Source organism: Tachyglossus aculeatus, chromosome 18, assembly GCF_015852505.1.
Source record: "Tachyglossus aculeatus isolate mTacAcu1 chromosome 18, mTacAcu1.pri, whole genome shotgun sequence".
Lineage (NCBI taxonomy): Eukaryota > Metazoa > Chordata > Mammalia > Monotremata > Tachyglossidae > Tachyglossus > Tachyglossus aculeatus.
The window spans coordinates 40,513,876-40,533,398 of NC_052083.1; the positions used below are offsets into that span (position 1 = coordinate 40,513,876).

General features: G+C 52.1%; 1 protein-coding gene across 5 annotated transcripts in view; it reads left to right on the forward strand.

The window, feature by feature from the left end:
* The window catches only part of OSBPL9 (oxysterol binding protein like 9), a 79,043-nt gene that overhangs the window by 39,733 nt on the left and 19,787 nt on the right, over positions 1-19,523 (forward strand). For 2 of the 5 annotated variants that reach the window (XM_038760012.1, XM_038760013.1), the window contains exons 5-8: positions 11,844-11,912; positions 16,527-16,622; positions 17,344-17,391; positions 19,309-19,338. In XM_038760012.1, the coding sequence (XP_038615940.1) occupies positions 11,844-11,912; positions 16,527-16,622; positions 17,344-17,391; positions 19,309-19,338 (243 nt within the window). Of the gene's footprint in view, positions 1-725; positions 807-11,843; positions 11,913-16,526; positions 16,623-17,343; positions 17,392-19,308; positions 19,339-19,523 lie in introns of those variants that run through there. The other 3 variants (XM_038760014.1, XM_038760015.1, XM_038760016.1) reach the window with 2 other exon arrangements.

The following is a 19,523-nucleotide window of genomic DNA, read 5'->3' on the forward strand; positions in this document are numbered from 1 at the left end:
CTATTTTATTTGTGCATATTTATTTTATTTTATTATGTTTTGTTTTGTTCTCTGTCTCCCCCTTCTAGACTGTGAGCCCGCTGTTGGGTAGGGACCGTGTCTATATGTTGCCCCCTTGGACTTCCCAAGCGCTTCGTCCAGTGCTCTGCACACAGTAAGCAGCGTGGCTCAGTGGAAAGAGCACGGGCTTTGGAGTCAGAGGTCATGGGTTCGAATCCCGACCCCACCATGCCTGCTGTGTGATCTTGGGCAAGTCACTTCACTTCTCTGGGCCTCAGGTACCTCCTCTGTAAAATGGGGATTAAGACTGTGCGCCCCGCGTGGGACAACCTGGTCACCCTGTATCCTCCCCAGCGCTTAGAACAGTGCTTTGCACATAGTAAGTGCTTAACAAATGCCAATTATTATTATTAGTAGTAGTAGTAGTAGTAGTAAGCGCTCAATCAATATGAATGAATGAATTAATGAACCCCAGGCCCCGCCCACAACCCTCAGGCCCCGCCCATAATCCCACGGCCACGCCCACCGATGACAGGCCACGCCCCCTTGGGGGTCAGTTTCTCCTTCCTCCCCACCCCTCCCTTTCGAGCGCCGTGGAGTCCCCTGGTCCCCAGCCAATAGCGAGCCAGTTCTTTGCCGGGTGGCGGCCGCGGCGACCAATCGGGGCGCCCGGTTCCTGAGGCGCGCGTGGGGCCGTCGCCGCGGGCCCCCCGCCGGGCCCACCCGCCGGGCCCACCACCGGCGGCACCAGCACCGGGCCCACCACCGGGGCTGGGCGGCGAATGGCCCTGAGGGCCCCCCGCTACGTAAGTAGCCCCGGGGGACCGCCATGGAAACCCGGGGACCGAATTCATCACCGCCGCCCCCCCCCCCCCCGGCCCTCAGAGCCGGCCGGTTGGCTTCTGAGGCAAGCTGCGTGCCTTCGGGACAAGAGCCCGGGCTTGGGAGGACGTGGGTTCCAATCCCGCTACCTATCTATTCTATTTATTTATCTAGTCTATTTTATTTTGTTAGTATGTCTGGTTTTGTTCTCTGTCTCCCCCTTCTAGACTGGGAGCCCCTTGTTGGGTAGGGACTGTCCATCCCCCCCATCTTACCTCCTTCCCTTCCCCACAGCACCTGTATCTATGTATATATGCTTGTACATATTTATTACTCTATTGTACATATCTATTCTATTTATTTTATTTTGTTAGTATGTCTGGTTTTGTTCTCTGTCTCCCCCTTCTAGACTGTGAGCCCACTGTTGGATAGGGACTGTCTCTGGATGTCCCCCTCTCCATCCCCCCCATCTTACCTCCTTCCCTTCCCCACAGCACCTTATATATGTTTGTACATATTTATTACTCTATTTATTTTACTTGTACATATTCTATTTATTTTATTTTGTTAGTATGTTTTGTTTTGTTCTCTGTCTCCCCCTTCTAGACTGTGAGCCCACTGTTGGGTAGGGACTGTCTCTATATGTCCCCCTCATCCATCCCCCCCATCTTACCTCCTTCCCTTCCCCACAGCACCTGTATATATGTTTGTACATATTTATTGCTCTATTTTACTTGTACATATCTATTCTATTTATTTTATTTTGTTAGTATGTTTTGTTTTGTTCTCTGTCTCCCCCTTCTAGACTGTGAGCCCACTGTTGGGTAGGGACTGTCTCTATATGACCCCCTCATCCATCCCCCCCATCTTACCTCCTTCCCTTCCCCACAGCACCTGTATATATGTTTGTACATATTTATTACTCTATTGTACATATCTATTCTATTTATTTTATTTTGTTAGTATGTTTGGTTTTGTTCTCTGTCTCCCCCTTCTGGACTGTGAACCTGCTGTTGGGTAGGGGCTGTCTCTAGATGTCCCCCTCTCCATCCCCCCCATCTTACCTCCTTCCCTTCCCCACAGCACCTGTATATATGGATATATGTTTGTACGTATTTATTACTCTATTTATTTTACTTGTACATATCTATTCTATTTATTTTATTTTGTTAATATGTTTTGTTTTGTTCTCTGTCCCCCCTTCTAGACTGTGAGCCCACTGTTGGGTAGGGACTGTCTCTATATGTTGCCAGCATGTACTTCCCAAGCGCTTAGGACAGTGCTCTGCACACAGTAAGCGCTCAATAAATGCAATTGATTGATTGATTGGGTGACCTTGGGCCACCCACTTCACCTCTCTGGGCCCCGGTGACCTCACCTGTCAAGTGGGGATTGAGGCCATGAGCCCCACAGGGCCCCTTCCCCTCCCCACAGCACCTGTATAGATTGATTACACGATTTTACTTAGACATATTTACTATTCTATTTATTTTATTTTGTTAATATGTTTTGTTTTGTTGTCTGTCTCCCCCTTCTAGACTGTGAGCCTGCTGTTGGGTAGGGACCGTCTCTGGATGTTGCCGACTTGTACTTAGTCAGTGCTCTGCACACAGTAAGCGCTCAATAAATATGAATGAATGAAGAGTCCAGTGCTCTGCACACAGTAAGCGCTCAATAAATACAATTGAATGAATGAATGAAATGACAACCTGACCACCTTGTATCTACTCCCACCCTACCTCCTTCCCCTCCCCACAGCACCTATATAGATGTCTGTGTAGATTGATTACACGATTTTACTTGGACATATTTACTATTCTATTTATTTTATTTTGTTAATATGTTTTGTTGTCTGTCTCCCCCTTCTAGACTGTGAGCCCGCTGTTGGGTAGGGACTGTCTCTATATGTTGCCAACTTGTACTTCCCAAGAGCTTAGTACAGTGCTCTGCAAACAGTAAGCACGCAATAAATACGACTGAATGAATGAATGAATACCCTGGTGCTTAGAATAATCATTAATAATAATAATAATCATGGAATTTGTTAGCTGCTTATTAATAATGATAATAATAATAATGGAATTTATTAAGCGCTTACTATGTGCAAAGCACTGTTCTAAGCACTGGGAAGGTTACAAAGTGATCGGTTGTCCCACGGGGGGCTCACAGTCTTAATCCCCATTTTCCAGATAAGGTAACTGAGGCACAGAGAAGTGAAGTGACTTGCCCAAAGTCACACAGCTGACAGTTGGCAGAGCCGGGATTTAAACCCATGACCTCTGATTTCAAAGTCCGTGCTCTTTTCCACTGGGCCACGCCACTACTATGTGCAATGCACTGTTCTAAGCGTTGGGGGAGATACAAGGTGATCAGATTATCCCACGTGGGGCTCCCAGTCTTAAACCCCATTTTACAGATGAGGGAACTGAGGCACAGAGAGAACAGAGCCTGGCCCGTAGTAAGCGCTTAGTAAATACCATAATAATAATAAATCCCGGTCCTTTAACCACCTTTATCTCCGCCCCTCGGGCCAAAAAGCCGCTTTATCGGGGGGCCAGGTAGGGCGGCCATACAATGAGATGGTTTACTTAACTCTGCGGAATAATAGTAATGGTATTTGTTAAGTCCTTTCTATGTGCCAAGCACCTTTCTAAGCCCTGGAGTAGATACAGGGTAAGCAGGTTGTCCCTCATGGGGCTCATAGTCTTAATCTCATTTTCCAGATGAGGTAACTGAGGCCCAGAGAAGTGAAGTGACTCGCCCAAAGTCACACAGCCGACAAGTGGCAGAGCTGGGATTAGAACCCACAACCTCTGACTCCCAAGCTCTTGCCGCTCCGCCACGCTGCCCCACATCGACATCAACAACCCAGAGGAGCCCGAGAGTCCACGCTGACCCTTTATTTAGGACGCGGAGCATAAACCACCGGGAAGCGGAATAATCCAATCTCTTGGACCCCGCACCACTTTACCGATTGTTTTGTTAGCTCAAACCTTAACAGCCACAGGAAGATCAAGGGTTCACCATAAGGACCTTGTTTGGGATGGGGGAGGGCCACCACAGTTTTGAAACTCAGTGGATTTTAAAGCCTATCTTTCATTACTTTTCTTCTTCTTTGTTTCTATTCTACTATTTGTAAGTAGTTTTGAATGCAAGCTCACAAACAGTGGAGGTCTGCTGACACCAAAGCAGGGGCCACCCGAGCTTAAGTAGGCCGAGCAGGGTGTGCGGGGAGAGGGAAGGTCAACAATCATTCAGTTGGATTTATTGAGCACTTATTAAGTGCAGAACGCTGTACTGAGTGCTTGAGAGAGTACCTGTTAGTAGATACATTCCCTGCCCCCAGTGAGTTTACAGGTCAGAGGGGGAGACAGAGGTTAATATAAATAAATAACGATAGACGGACGTTAATATAAATAAATTACGATATATACGTAAGTGCTGTGGGGCTGTGGTAGTGGTGAGTAAAGGGTACAGATCCAAGCGCAAGGGTGACGCAGAAGGGAGCAGGGGAAGAAGCCAGTAGGATACCCAAACAAATGCTATATGGGGAGCTGAAATTGGGAAACTTTTAAGGACACGGTAAACAAAGCCTCAGACGGTGTTGCGTCCTTGCAGAAAACGGGGAGTGGATTACCACTATGGCGTACTGCTTTTTCAAGCCCAGGTTTTGCCGAGAAGGTTAGAGAGGCTAAAGAGAAGGCTGCCGCAGACATTAAACACAGCATAGCAAGGGACACTATTTTTGCAGGCACAGTGTAGTCCAAACTGTGGTTCCGTCACTGGCCTTTTCCCTCACACAGGCACCCGGAATGACGGGGGAATTATTTTGAATGTGAAGGATAACCCTCTGTAACAACTGAAAGTCATCCTAAGATGCCTCTTCATGATTTCTTGATCTGTACTTGTTAGATCGTATGTAATTTAAGTATCAGAAGCTTGAAACTGAACAATTGAATTTCACACGGGTTTTTAGAATGGAGTAAATGGGATGCAGGGAAAGGGATGTTCAGCTCTGAGTGCATTTTTCACATTTGGCAAACACTTGGAAGAGTAGGAACTAAACGCAAGAAAAAAATTACAGAAGTTAAGGAATCAACATCGCCTTCTTAGATGTGGAAACTCACTAGAAAATAAACCAGTATTGTATAGGAAAACTGAGGAGACAAATGTGCATACTTGAAACAACTGGTTATTTCTATGTACCCCAGCACTTGGTTCAGTGTTTGACACATAGTAAGCACTTAACAAATATTGTTATTATCAGTATTAACCGACAGGTTCTTTTGCTGACCTATCTGATTTTTTGTGGTGGGAGAAGATTTCATTCTAGACTCAACATTGAAAAATTGTGTGCTTGGGTGAATACAGTAGAAGAGACACCGACTCCTTCAAGGAGCTTACAGTCTTAATGGGAGAAACAAGCAGACACAATTTTTTCCAAATATTGGGAGCAGGTGAAAGAACCCAACAAGCGTTGAGAATGCCACTTGTCTGATGTGCGACTTTGAGCATGTCGCTTCTCTAGGCCTCCGTTACCTCATCTGTAAAATGGGGATTAAGATCGTGAGCCCCGAGTGGGACATGGACTGTGTCCAGCCTGATTAACTTGAATTTATTGCAGCACTTAATACGGCGAGTGCCTGGCACATGGAAAGCACTAAACAAATCCCATTTTTAAAAATCAGTTAATGCAAAGTGGGATATACGAAAGTAAAGGGAACCATGAGTGCTGAGGGCGGTTCCTGGATTGATGAGACTTGGAAAGGGGAAAAACTTTTCACTTGGGCCCCCAGAACCTATAATTTCTTTCATTTCCGTATAACAGATCAGTAAGTATTTAATGTTAGTAGTAGTAAGTCGTAATATGACATTGTGGGTGGTTCCCAGTTTATCTCTAGCCCTGATCCCTTGCCCTCTCTAGTTTCATAATTTCTCTTTTTCCCAAATCATTGTCCTCTTGATTCCTCCCTGCCGTTCCAGTTGCATATGTCAGAAACTAAACCCCCTCCTAAATCCATCTCCTAACTTCCATCTATCCCTCCGCGTCATCCCACACTGCGCCTTCACAGTCTCCTGTAAACCATGCCGCCGATCTGGCCGGAATTCCTTCTCCCTTCTAGTGGCTATCCCACAAGGCCACATCCCTCTCCTGCCCTTAAAACTAGGGAAAATCTCCGTTCTGGACTTGCGGGCTTTTTCAGGGAACGTGGTTGCCAACTCTGTTGTCGTACTCTCCCAAGTACATTGCCCTGCATAGAGTAAGCGCATAACCAATAATCATTGATTGGATTGATTTCCCTTCCCAGTCCCAACCAGTTCAGTGACGTCGGCACTTAAGTGTATTTCAGAAAATCCCGGGTATACGTTTCTGTTCTCTGTTTTTGCCCCCGGCCCACAACACGCTTGTTTTGTTTAGATTTTTGACTTGCCCCAAATTTGCCTGTCTCCCCTAGGGGACTGAACAAATTCTGTCTGGTGATGTTTGCTGTTGGCAGGCATTCTCTGAGGAGCAGTGTGGAGTGAGCTCTCTTGGGGAAAGTGGGGAGCCGCCCAAGTGGGTTTTCCCCTCTCCCAGGCAGGGTGGAGGGTGGGTTGCGGTCACCGCTCCGTGGCGCTCAGTCTGATGCTTCACTTGGCCAGACCCTGCATGAACTCTCACGTCCCTGAAGTTCCATGGTTTACACTGTGGCGGTGAAGGACAGTCACTCATCTGTTTGGAAGGGCCCGGGCCTCCCCGCTGTCAGTGGGTTCGAACCCCTGAGCAGGTGAGCTAGGATTCAGTCCGCTTTTCTTGGTCTGAACAGAGGGAAGTAGAGGCCCCCCCCGCCAAGTATCCTCTCCTCCCACGGCCCTCTAGCTTGGACTCTGTTCCCCTCATGACAACGTGCTCTGCACACATTGAGCGCTCAATAAATATCACTGAAGGATTGTTTTTTTTTCTCTCCCACCACCTACCTCTTGCTTGCAGCCTCTCCCCAACTGGAAGCCCCTCCCCCTTCACATCAGGCAGTCCGTTGGCCCCATCTTCAAAACCCTTTTGAAATCACACCTCCCCCAGGAGTTCTTCCCCCTCCCCACCATTAACTTCTCATCTCCCCACCCCGTGTTCCCCCAACTGCCACTTCAGCACCTTCACACCCCCGTCCCCAGCATCTGTGTACAGGCTTTCTTAAACTCCGTTCCTTCTTCCCACCTATAATTCATCTCTCCGTCTTCCTTCTCTGCTAGATGGGAAACTCGGGGATCTTGCCCGCTAATTCGGTCGCACTCTCCCAACCGCCTAGTCCAGTGCCGGGCACCCAGCGGGCGCTCAGTAGATACTGGGGATTGATTGGGAAGTTGTGAGCTGTCCGGGCAATCTCAGAGTCCCGGCCAGCCTTAGGACTGCTAAGACTGACCCAGCTCCGGGGAAGCTGAGGGCGAGGCCAGTCAGGTGACTGACTGTGTGACCTTTCTTGGCCCATTTCTAAAATGAAAGATCCCCGAGGGGAACCGTGCTGTTTGTTTACAGTTCTCCCACACCTCCCCAGCTGCCTCTCCTCTCTCCAGTCACCCGTGCGTAAGAAAGGGAGAGGACCGGGCTGGGAAGAGGTGCTTCTCAGCACGGAGGACAGAGGGACACATCGTCCCCTTTCGTCCTACGGACCAGTGGATTTGGGACCCGGACACTACTTCACTCAGGTCTGATTTATTCGTACTTGGGAAAAGGAAACTTCAAAAACCTTAGCACCCCTTAGCTGAGGCAAGTGAATGTTGAGGTCCGGTCCCCCAGGCCAGCGCTGGGCGCCCGGGCAAGCTCGGGCCTTGCCGGCGGACTGACCCGAGTAATAGTAGAGGGGCGAGCGCTCTCTGTGTCTGCTTTTTCGGTGTCCTGTGGCTGTAGGTTCGGTTACACCAGGTGTTTGATACCGGAGATGTGCCTGCGCGTGATACTTGTAACTGTGGCATTTGGGAAGCGCTTACTATGTGCCGAGCACTGTTCTAAGCGCTGTGGCGTTGAGGCGAGGTTGTCAGTTTGGACACGGTCCCTGTCCCAAGTGGGGCTCGCAGCCTAGATAGGAGGGAGAGAAGCAGCGTGGCTCAGCGGAAAGAGCACGGGCTTTGGAGTCGGAGGTCATGGGTTCAAATGCCGGCTCTGCCAATTGTCAGTTGTGTGACTTTGGGCAAGTCACTTAACTTCTCTGTGCCTCAGTTGCCTCATCTGTAAAATGGGGATTGACTGTGAGCCCCCTGTGGGGCAACCTGATCACCTTGTAACCTCCCCAGCGCTTAGAACCGTGCTTTGCACATAGTAAGCGCTTAACAAATGCCATTATTATTATTATTATTATTATTTAATCTCCATTTTGCAGATGAGGAAACTGAGGCAAAGCGAAGTTACGTGACTGGCAGAGCCGGGATTAAAACCCAGGTCCTTTGGCTCCCAGACCTGTGCTCCTTCCTCTAGGCCATGCAGCTTCTCTGCATATATATACCTGTATATATATTTGTACATATTTATTACTCTATTTATTTATTTATTTATTTTACTTGTACATATCTATCCTATTTATTTTATTTTGTTAGTATGTTTGGTTTTGTTCTCTGTCTCCCCCTTTTAGACTGTGAGCCCACTGTTGGGTAGGGACTGTCTCTATATGTTGCCAATTTGTACTTCCCAAGCGCTTAGTACAGTGCTCTGCACATAGTAAGCGCTCAGTAAATACGATTGATTGATTCTCTGCCGGAAGAGTTGATCTGGGGTCTTTTCATTATCAGATGTAGAAAAAGGGATTTTCCCCCCTTCCCGGGGTTGGGAACAGATTAGATCTGACCAGGTAGATGTGTGAGCTGCATAGAGTCCCCAAGTTCTCCCCTTGGGCTCCCCATTGTGGGGATCCCCACTCCCCCCACCCCCTCTGGGTGACAGGATCCCGGCTCCACTTCCTTGAGCCTCACCGGGCCCCAAGGGCGCTCCTCAAATCCAAACCATTTGGCGTGTACACCTGTCTGCCCGTAGGTTTGCCCAGAGTGAGCCCTGACCGCAGTCAGGAACTTCATTGACCGTTTTATGGTACTCTCCCAAGCACTTAGTACAGCGCTCATCACCCAGTTAAACACTCAGTAAATACCACTGATTGATTCTAGGTATGCTCAGGCCTAGGTGCAGCAGCCGGCTTCTCGCCTCCTCAAAATATAAATTCCAAAACGGGGAAGGCTTTCACAACCATGAGTCTTACTCAGTCCTGGAGGAGAGAGCCGTCGAATACATTTTCAGGGACCAGATGGCCACTCACTGACCTCTCAGTTGAGAGGTTGGTCAGGTGCTCCCCACCCCTTCCTGGGCAAGAGCAAATTGCAGTTGTTCAGAGGCCAAACTCGGTTTTCCCTCGTCACGAGGGCCGACAAGCCTAGGATTGCTCAAGTTGCTTCCTGTTTTTTTCCAAAGAGAAGCTCTACGGAGCTCTGCCACTCTCTGTCGTCTCTGCGGCGATGACTTGGCCGTCTTACGCTGACGACAAATGTATCCTTGCGGGTTTTCCAAAAAGACCGTGTTTTCCGTCTCTGAATCATTTTAATTAGTCGAGCTCCCGCCCCCCGGGTGATGTCCAGATAACAAGGAACAAGGGGGCCTCTGGAATCAATCTGTGCCAGCCATCCGGCCCTCTGTTCGTCAGCCGGCTGGGCGGTGAGGCCCAGGCCCCCGGGACGGGAGGGGAAGGGAAGAAGCAGAGGAGCCCCGGTGGGATCGGCGGGGGCGGCGGCTTGTGGGGCAGCTGGTTTTTAGAGCCCTGCTCCCAAGGCGACAGTTTGCAGCCCCGCAGGGCCTGGCCGCCCAGTACAACGTAGCTGAACCCCCCGTTCCTCGGTTCTCTTTCAATCAGTCGTGTTTACTGAGCGCTTACTCTGTGCAGTGCTTGGGAGAGTACAAGATAACAGAGCTGATAGGCACGTTCCCTGGCCGCAGTGAGTTTCTTTTTCAGTCCTCTTTTTTTCCAGTATTCTGCTTCGGGTTAGAGGGAAGGCCTGCCAAGTGTTTCCATTTCCGTGTGCGTATGTGTGTGTATGTTCGCAAAGGCTACCACAAGCCACAGGGCCTTTGGTTTGGGGAATGTGCTGTGGTTTGGAGTGCCTGCTCAGGCCTCTCTGGACCTCGATTGATCAGCTGAAGGGACGGGCCTCCCTCGCCTGGTGCTGATGACGCTACCCTCTGGGGGACTTTGCTCTGGAGCTTTTAGAGCCTTCAGTTGTCCAGACAGAGCTGTTGGGTAACAGTCTTTCCCTCTGTAAGAGCCCCGGTGGGCGTTTTACCCGGATTTCCATAGAAGCCCCTCTGCCGGGGAAGCAGGTCCTTTCAGGTTGAATTCAAGTGAGACTTTGCTACTGGCTGGTGGGTGCCTGGGTTTTGCCTTCATCATCAATGGTATTTATTGAGCGCTTGTTATGTGCAGAGCACCATACTAAGCAGTTGGGAGAGTACAGTACAACAGAATTAGCAGATACGTTCCCTGTCCGTACCGAGCTTACAGTCTCGAGGGGAGAACGGGTATTAAATGATGTAGCGTTATGTAATTTGAAGATAGGTACTGAAGTGCTGTAGGGTTGAGGGTGGGGCAGACATCAAAGGCCCAAAGGTCCCAGATGCATCAGCAGATCGGCATTCCTCTGCAGCATTCACTACCTGGGTTAGACTAGGAAAAATCTTAGAGTCTAGACTTCTCAAGAGGTGACTTTTTAATGGTGATAACAATAATAATTCTAATAATGTCATCTCTGTTCAGCGCTTACTATGTAAAAGCACCATACTAAACACTGGGGTGGGTAGGTGGTGATCAGGTCCCACACCTGACCACGTGGGGAGGGAGAATGGGTATTGAATCCCCATTTTACAGATGAGGGAGCTCAGCAAAGTGAGGTAACTTGCCGGGAGGGAGAGGGAAGAGCTTAAGGGGTTCGGATGGCCCACCCCTAAACCACACGGCCGGGCGTCCCGGCATCCTGGGCCGGACGGGCCGCGGGGCCGACTGAGAATGGCGTCAGCCCGACGGATGAACTCCGTCTCGGCTCCGGGGACGTGCTTCGCGGTTCTCAGCCGGCACGGGATAGTGCGGGCGGTGACGTGGCACGGCGGCCCGCTGAGCTCCTTGACCGGCCCCGCGGCCTGTCTGTGCCAGGGGAAACGGGAGCGGCTGTGGTGGATCCCCAACGGGGCGCCAAGTGAACGGCCCGGTCGGGCATCTGGCCGGCCTTTCTTTACGGTTTATAAATGCCCTTTATTCCTGTCTTGCTGGGTGGAACGTATTCTTAACTTTTCTTTCTTCATCGAGTGGATTGCTCAGGAACGCTAGGCCATTTCAGCCAAGTCCCCGTCCCCCAAGACGCCCGAATGTCTATCGGGGGCCGAGTCCCGCGTTGGGATCGCGGCTCCGTTGCACTTCGCCTCCCGTGTCAAGTCAGCCTCCTGTCAGGGTCCTTTGGAAGAGCCCGGGACTCGCGGGGATTTGAGGGCCTGGCGTGAGCTCCCTTGCCCTCCCAGAGCTCCGTGAGGCCGACTGTTGAACAGATGGTGCAGGGGGGAACCGGTGGGCAGTTGGCCTGGGCAGAATGGAGCTTGGGCACTGGGCAAATTGAGAGGGCACAGGGTGGAATTTGTGGCTCCCTTTGCCCCTCTAGCATGGGAGAGGGAGCAGCCAGGGAGCTGGCCACCCACACGGTTCGGCGGGCAGGGGAGCGGCTCTGACTTCCGTCCCACGCTTTGGCGTTTACGTCTGTCCGACGCGGGCTCCCGGTGCAGCCGAGGCCCAGCTCTGCTGCCCTTGCGTTAGAAGGCAGACGGCGTCGGCCCTCCTTGGCCGCGGCGTGTGCGGCATGCCGGGGAATTAACGGCTCCCCAGTCGATCCGCCAACCCGCCGCTGCTCGCTCTCCCCTGGCCCCGGACCTTCTACAGAGTTTGCCTCTGATTCCGGGATTTGATTATCGATGTCCGACTTGCCGAATGGTAACTCTCTATTCTCTCTCTTCCTTGCCTTTTCTGAAGATCAGTACCACACTTGCTTTTTTCCAGACTTCTGGTATCTCTCCAGTTCTTGAATTTTCCAAAATAATTGTAAGTGCTTCAGTAAGTATATGTCCTCTACTTCTCTCTCGTTCATTGAGTGAAAACCTTCCTGTGGTGCATGCCATCTCAAGCTGCTGATTTCATACCTGATTTGGGGTGGGGTGTTTTTTTTTTCATCTCCGTAATCGTGTATTTGGCCAAATTTGAATTACTTTGTCATTGTTGAGGGTGGGGGCTGGTTTTGGTCATGCTAATGGCTGAGTTTTAAAAGTCATTTGGGTGGGGCTGCCATTTCAGTTAGGTGTATGTCATTTCTATTCATTAGGCTTGGAATTTTTCTCGTATTTCCCCTGTAAACAGCATTAAGCCGTCCTAACACAATTGAACAGCTTTGCTCGAAGTAACGCACTGAACTTCCCTGTGCCCTTGTCCTCTTTTACTTCTGTGACTGATGGACTGACCGACTCTCTGACTAACTGATTGACCGACCGGCATGTCGGGCTCTTGTTGGATTCTTGCCTTCTTTTCCAGTGCCGCCCGCTTGACACGGTGCCCATTCTCCTCCTCAAAATGGCGCTGCTGTGACGGTGTGCCCTCCTTGGGGACTTCTGCTCCCAGAGTGCCCGCTCTGCATTTCTCACTGCCCCTTTGGCTCATCCCTATCCTGTCTCTCCCCTTGACGCGTGGCGGCGTCTCCGTGTCCCTGCCACCCTAAAGGACACCACCCATCTTTTCCTACCTGATGTGCCACCCCTCTCCCTCCCCAGCCCAGCCCCTGGTGCCAGGAGGCCAGTGAGGGGCAGCCTCCCCGTCTCCTACAGTGAGCAACTGCTGCCCTGGGCATAGCCTCAGAGTAGTGGGGAGGGGGCAAACGCCACTCTCTCGGCCCAGGTGGAGCGGGTGAGAGGACGGAGAGGAGGAGGAGCCCTCACTGGCCCCTCCGTATCGGGCATATCTAATTGTTGGGTTTGCTCCTGGGAACAGAAAAGTGTCTCCCTCTGTGGCCCAGCTGGTAGAGTAGAAGAAGCACTGCTTGGGAGGTTGGGAAACAGAGTGGTTCTTGACACTGGCTCCTCATTTAAGGCAGGAACTCGCCCTGGAAGAATTACCTGGCTTGGCCCAGGATGGGGCGGGCGGTGGTCTTCCTCCTGGGCACACAGCCCGGGAGTAGGCGGTCACCTCCAATCCATTTCAAATCCTTGGGTGTAGGGGTACAGATGAGCCAGCATCCTCAAAGTCAGAGACCTGTCCTGGAACCCCGAGGCCCGGCCCCCAGCCCCTCCGCTTCCCCCTCGGGGAGGTCAACCAACTTAGCCATCAGTGCTATTGATTGAGCGTTTGCTGCACCTACTAAGCACTTGGGAACAAAGACCAGATTTAAAGAACCCATGCTTCACAGCCTTAGCTTCTCGCCCACCTGTAGGGCCCTGGGCTGTGGGGTTGGGGAATGTTGTTATTGTCAGTATTATTATTGTCACCGTCAGTGTTAACGTTCATAAAAACACCACCAGTGGTTCACAAGCTGTAGCCACTGTCCCCTGCTCGCAGTTTGTCAGGAAACTCCACCTCACAGAGCCCCAGTTGGAGAACCCTCTGGGAGCGGCAGGCGAATGGAGGGAGGAGTCTCTCCCAAGTCCGTTGAGGCATTGGGAGACACAGGTCACCGCCACGTAAGGCCAAAGGGTCCGCTTTCCGAAACTAGCTTCTCTACTCACGCCGTTCCTGCGATGACCGGTGAAGCTGCTCTGTGGTATTGTGGCAAAATCCTCCGTCCCGAAAACATTCCAGAAAGCAACGCTGTGTCCAACAGGATCCAGATGTGCTCGTCCCCCTTAGGGATTCCTACTGTTTCTGACTTGTTACTTGTGCTGATTGATGGGAAGAGATTCGGGGTGCTAGCGTTGACCCAGAGACGGGGGATGAAGCTCTCTGGCATTTAAATCCTGGTGCCCTCAGAGGCAGCAGAATTTAAACTAGGCCTTCTTGTTGCCCACCTCTGAGATTTGTGTGTGGTTTTTTTTGTGTGTGTTTTTTTATATATAATGATATTATGCACTTACTATGTGCCAGGCACTGTTTTAAGCGCTGGGGTGGATACAAAGAAATCAGGTTGGACACAGTCCCTGTACCATGTGGAGCTCCTAGTCTTAGTCCCCGTTTTACAGCTGAGGTAACTGAATCCCAGAGAAGTGAAGTGACTTGCCAAAGGTTGCACAGCAGACAAGGGACAGAGCTGGGATTCGAACCCAGCCCATGCTCCGTCCACTAGGCCACACTGCTTCTCTGGCCAGGGGAAGGTCAGGGCACCCCCAGGTAGGCCTTGTTGACAATGTCCCTCTCCTGGGCCCGCTTGCCTCTGGACTTAGAAGAGGGGGTAGCTGAGAAATTGACCTGACTTCCTCCCTATTACGTCCTCATCTCCAGCTCTGCTCTGTGGGAGACCGAAGGGCACGTTTGCTGCAGGTTGTTTCTCCCCTCCCACACACACACTTTTCTCCCCAAGCTAATCACTGTGCTTTAAATGTGCAGTGTCCTAAACGCCAGACGGAAAGGGGTCAGTCACAGCTTCCCAAACTCAGGTTCGAAGGGAATCTTAATCTGTCTTAGTAATTGGGAGAGCGGAAAAGCCAGCATTCACAGGAATAAAATCCTCCAGTCCATGCCCACGTGTGCCTGATGTGTGCGTGCATGCGTGCGCGCGCACGCAAGTAAACTCTAACCAGGAGCTTCCCAACTGTTTAGTCTGTATGTGGTTGATACCTCTGTGTTCAGCACTGGAGTTTCCTTCCCAGTTGACTCTGTCCTCAAAAACTGTAAAATTTCTTTGGATTGGATTCTGGGGAGTGAACTTTGGGGCTGCAAACTTGTGAATGTGAATATTTCAGAGCAGGGTCACGGTGGTGGTGTGTGGGTGGCGTACTGTGGGCTGGGCTGGGCCAATCCCGGTCCCGGGGCCCGGCCAGCACGGGCACTCTGAGGGCTGTGCCAGGGGATTCTGGCAGGCCCAGAGTCTTCTCCCTGCCGGACTGCCACTTGTATGGTCGCATCGGACCTGCTGATAAGTAGAAACAGGTTCACACACTGCCAGGTGAGAGGGGACGGGGCCTGGTTTGTGGTTTCCGTCCCTCCTCAGAGGGAACGAAGGAAGGAAGGAAGGGGAACACAGCACTTCTCACTTCTACTCCACTCAGACCACCACCGGAAGGAATAGGGGAAGGGGTCTTGCGCTCTACAGAGCACTGGGCGGCGGGGCAGGGCATGGAGAGGAGGAGGGGTCAGAAGACTGATGGTCAGCCTGAGAGGGGAGAGCATAGAGAGCCAAGATACGCAGTGGGTAAGGCCAGTGCCAACTGCCAGGAGAGGTGATAATGCTGGCATTGGAAGAAGCCAGCGGGTCACAAGAGCTTCAGGATGGTGAGTCGGAGGAGGTTGAGGTCAGCCGGCCGGAACGGGCTGGAGGAGTTGTTGCAGGGGCTGAGGAGAGAGACCGGGCAGCCATCGGAGAGCAGCAGGCCAGGGAGCGGTGCCGGAGGCCTGAGGGAGGAAAGGAGATGATGGCCACTGGGGTCAGGCCTCTGTAGGCTGAGGACAGGGATTCCAGTTTGCTGGGAAGCCAGAAAACCTGGTGGGACTCTGGCTGGCTTCCATCAGATGCCCCCATGATGATGGCAGCTTGTTGGGCTTGCATGAGGGGGCTGGGATGGTGTGCCAGGCCCACAGTGGCTCCTTCCACCTTTCCAAGACCCCACACGGTTCTCACGGCCTCTCCCCCCAGCCTGGGCATCTCGGTCCTGGGATTCTACACTCCCAACCAGATCCCCACAGTCTGGGAAGAGGAGGCAGTGGGGAGACCAGGGGATAGGAGAGAGGGAGCAGAAGCAACTTTGGATTTGGTGGGTGTGGGGCCGGGAACTCGGGGGGAAGGGACACGGGGCTTTGGCATGGCGGGGCAAGCTGGCGTCGGGCGACTGCTGGGCCGTCATGGGAGCAAAGGAGAGAGAGGAACGGGTTCTGCTGGGGCTGAGAAGTCAAGGAGCAGGATATCAGGAGACATGGCGGGGTCTCTGTTTCCAGCTGTAGGCCCGATACCCATAAGAGAGACCCTACAGGAGAAGTTGGAAAGAGAGAGAGAGACTTTATTGATTCAGGCATCTCGTGATGTAATAATAGTAACTCTGGTATTTGTTAAGTGCTTACTTGGTGCCAGGCACTGTAATAAGCACCGGGGTGGATACAAGCAAATTGGGTTGGACACGTGGCGGGGGCTGGGGCCACGGACGTCTCGGGTCTTTGAAAAGTTTCAGGATAATGAGGCTGCCGTGTCCTCCCTGCAGTGGCAACTCTGCAGATGGTCCTGAGCAGTGGTTTTCTTTTGTGGCTGTCTGAAAATAAAATCGACCAATCTCCCTGGATAAGCAGTACCCTGACAGCTTTGAGGTCACAGAATTTAAGGATGTGGTGGGCTACCCCAGAGTCTCGCTCTCCCCCCACCCCGCGATTGCCACCACCCGTACCTTGGGTAGAGGCTGCTACCAGAGCGCTCTGTCAGAACTAGTTCCTCTGTCGGGCCGCTCTGTGCCGCTGACCTGCCCGTGCGGGGAACGTCACTTCCTGGGAGTTTCTGGGCCTGACTGACATGTTGACTGTTTCCCTCTTCTCTAGGGTGTGGATTCAGGGTTCGTTCCCAGCGTTCAGGATTTTGATAAGAAGCTCACGGAGGCCGATGCCTATTTGCAAATCTTGATAGACCAATTGAAGGTAAGGTAGGGGTCCCTCTCTCTTAGGGGGGATTGTTGCTCCGGACTGTAGCTGAATTTGCCACTTCATAAGCCAAGATGGGTTCCCAATGATACTGACTTGGAATTGTACTTTCCAAGAGCTTTGTACAGTGATTTGCCTGCAGTAGGAGCTCAGTAAATACAGTTGAATAAATGGAATGTCCTCCCCCAGCCCTTCCAGGACTGCCCAGCCCTGGGCCCGTTTTCCTCCAATGCGTCTGGAACGTGAGCTGGGAGGAAGCATCGGGGCAGGGGGCATTTAGTGTCATTTGTGACCCTGTACACGGTGGAACATTGTTGAAGCTGGTGTTCAGTGAAGCGAGCCAAATTTCTGAGACCCAAAACACTCCCTGGGGTGGGTTTTCCGTTTTAGAGTTTCCCCATCCGACCCTTCCTCCCCGGTGGGTGCTGGCTCCAAACAAGGAGTGAGTGAGGTGTTTCAGGCTCAGGTCCCCAGAATAGGGCGAGGTGGCAGTGATGTTCGAGAGCAGAAAAGCCCGATTTTCCCCACCAGCCTCAGGAGCGCGGCTCCATCACCCCACTTTAAGAAATCAAAGAAACGTGCGCTTCCCAGGAACGACAGTGCTCTAACTGTGAGACACCAAACTCTGTTCCTGTTTTTCGGGAACCTCCACGCTGACACGAAAGAAGTGTGGCAACCTAACCGGTGATTTTTTTTTTTGTTTTCTTTCATCCTCTAGCTATTTGATGACAAACTGCAAAGCTGCAAAGATGATGAACAGAGAAAGGTAAGTGCCCTCTTCAGAAACTCTCTTTCTTCAGCTCACTCGATTACTTGGATGAGTGTTTTTGGAATGCATCCCGGGGACCAGCTGGGTAACTCCAGCGAGGCTGCTGCCCACCCTCCATCCCCCTGTTCTAACCCCCGCGTAATAATGGTGGGTACCGTGAAGCGCTTCCTCTGCCATACGCCTGAGGAGCTGGCCTCCCCGTTGCCCCGAAACACGCGTGTGGAGTGTGAATCCAGAGTCCACCCAGAAAGAGTCCCTGAAAAACAGGGCTTTGGGACCAATCCCGGGGCAGACAGTTGAACCGTCCCGGGATCCCCATAGGGCCGGAAGGAGGTGGTCCGTCCAGCTGCTTTTCCTGGGTGGAGCTGGGACCTAGCGGGCGCCCCGCTCCCCGGGAGGGGACAGGAAAGATGTAGGGTTTCTCTTCGGCCTCCGGCGGAATCATCCAGTGGGCGAGACCCCACCCGATTGGGCTCTGTGGTTTTTACTTAAGAATTTGAACTCCATAAACAACTCAGTAATCCAGTCAAACAAGCCACAAGTGTGTATGCAACCAAAGTTCATTGAAATTTACTCTCTTCACCCGGCGAGGAGGTTGGCTTTCGGAAGCTCCCGTCCGGTCGCACAGGCGTCTGTCCTCCAGTCGGAATCCCCGCCGCTGAGGGCTGGGAAGGCTCCGGGGTGGGACGGCAGCGGGATCTGCCTCGGGTCTCTTGCCGCTCCCACCCCCCGGTCTGGAACCCCCATTGTGACATGAATGATTCCAAAGTCCACATCTCCAAGAGTGCCCTCCCACATGCTCCAGCCTTTGGGACTCCTCCTGGTTGACCAGCTCACACCTGAAACTTAATCTTCCCTCCTAGAACCCTTCCTCCTCCTCCTCCTCCTCCTCCCTTCCTCCCTTCTGCTCCTGTAGACATGTGTGTGCGTGTGCACACTCCCCTACCACCAAACTCACCCCCACCCTCCCCAAAAACCTGACAGCCTTGGTGTCATCTTTGTCACCTGGTGCTTGTTTATCTTCCACGTTTAATCTGGCTCCTCCTCTGAGCAGTTTCACAGATCCGCCCCTTCGTCTCCATCCCAAGGCCCCTGACCTTGGTCTGGGGCTTCCCCCCCTCCAAACTTGAGTGTGACTCCTGGAACGTCCTGAGCTCCCAGCCTCTGGCCCCTCCCAGCTTCTGTCTGTCTTTCACTCAGCTGCCCGAATCCTCTTTCTCCGATGCTGACCAGAGCTCGCCGCTTCCCTCCTCAAAAATCTCCCCTGGCTTCTTGTTAAAAGCAGCCATTCCCGGCCCTCTACCATCAGGCCTTCTATCAGTCAGCACCTGCGGGGCTGGGTGGTGAGCGCCTGGGAGAATATAGTGGAAGTCAGAACTCTGTGCCCAGCCCTACCCTCAGGGAGCTCACAATCCGCCGCCGGCCACTCCCTCTGATCTACGTGCCCTCTTCTCCCGCTCCAGCCCAGCTAGTGAGGTCTCTGAGGGCCCTTCTGTCCTTCAGACAAGCCTCTTATCTCTCCCTCGCTGTCAGCTTGGCTCCTCTCGCCTGGAATGTCCCCTCCCCCAGTTTTCCCAATCCCAGGCCCTGCCCCCCGGCCTAAAAACCCTTGGAAAACGTAGCCGCCTCCCCCACAAGGCCTTCCTCATTCCATCTCCCCACATCGTAGTCGGCCACTCGGGATCCTCCTGGGCTCATCCCCTGGTTTGGTATCGCCTTACAGAATCACTAGGGGTTGGCATTTTCAACTATTCTCCTATGACCAAATACCCCTCAACACGCCAGCTTGCCACCCCTCCCCCTTAGTCGTCCTTCTGGGGCTCAGTAGGTTCGTGTTGGGGCTGGTGGGGTGAGGGAGGTGTGGCCCTTTGTGTTTCTCAGGTGACTTTTTATGAATGTGTTTTTTTTTAATAGAAAATCGAGACCCTCAAAGAGACAACCAATGTAAGTTGTGCATTCTGTAAACTCTACTGTGGGTAATTGGTAGCTTAGACGTTGTGGCCTTAGACGTTCCTTGAAAGGCCCCCCCAGGTGGAGCCCAATCCAGAGCCCAGAGGTCAACTGTTAGCCTGGCCGTCACCTCAGGAACCTCTGAAGCTCAGTTATCACTCAGGTGAAAGTGTCTTAAA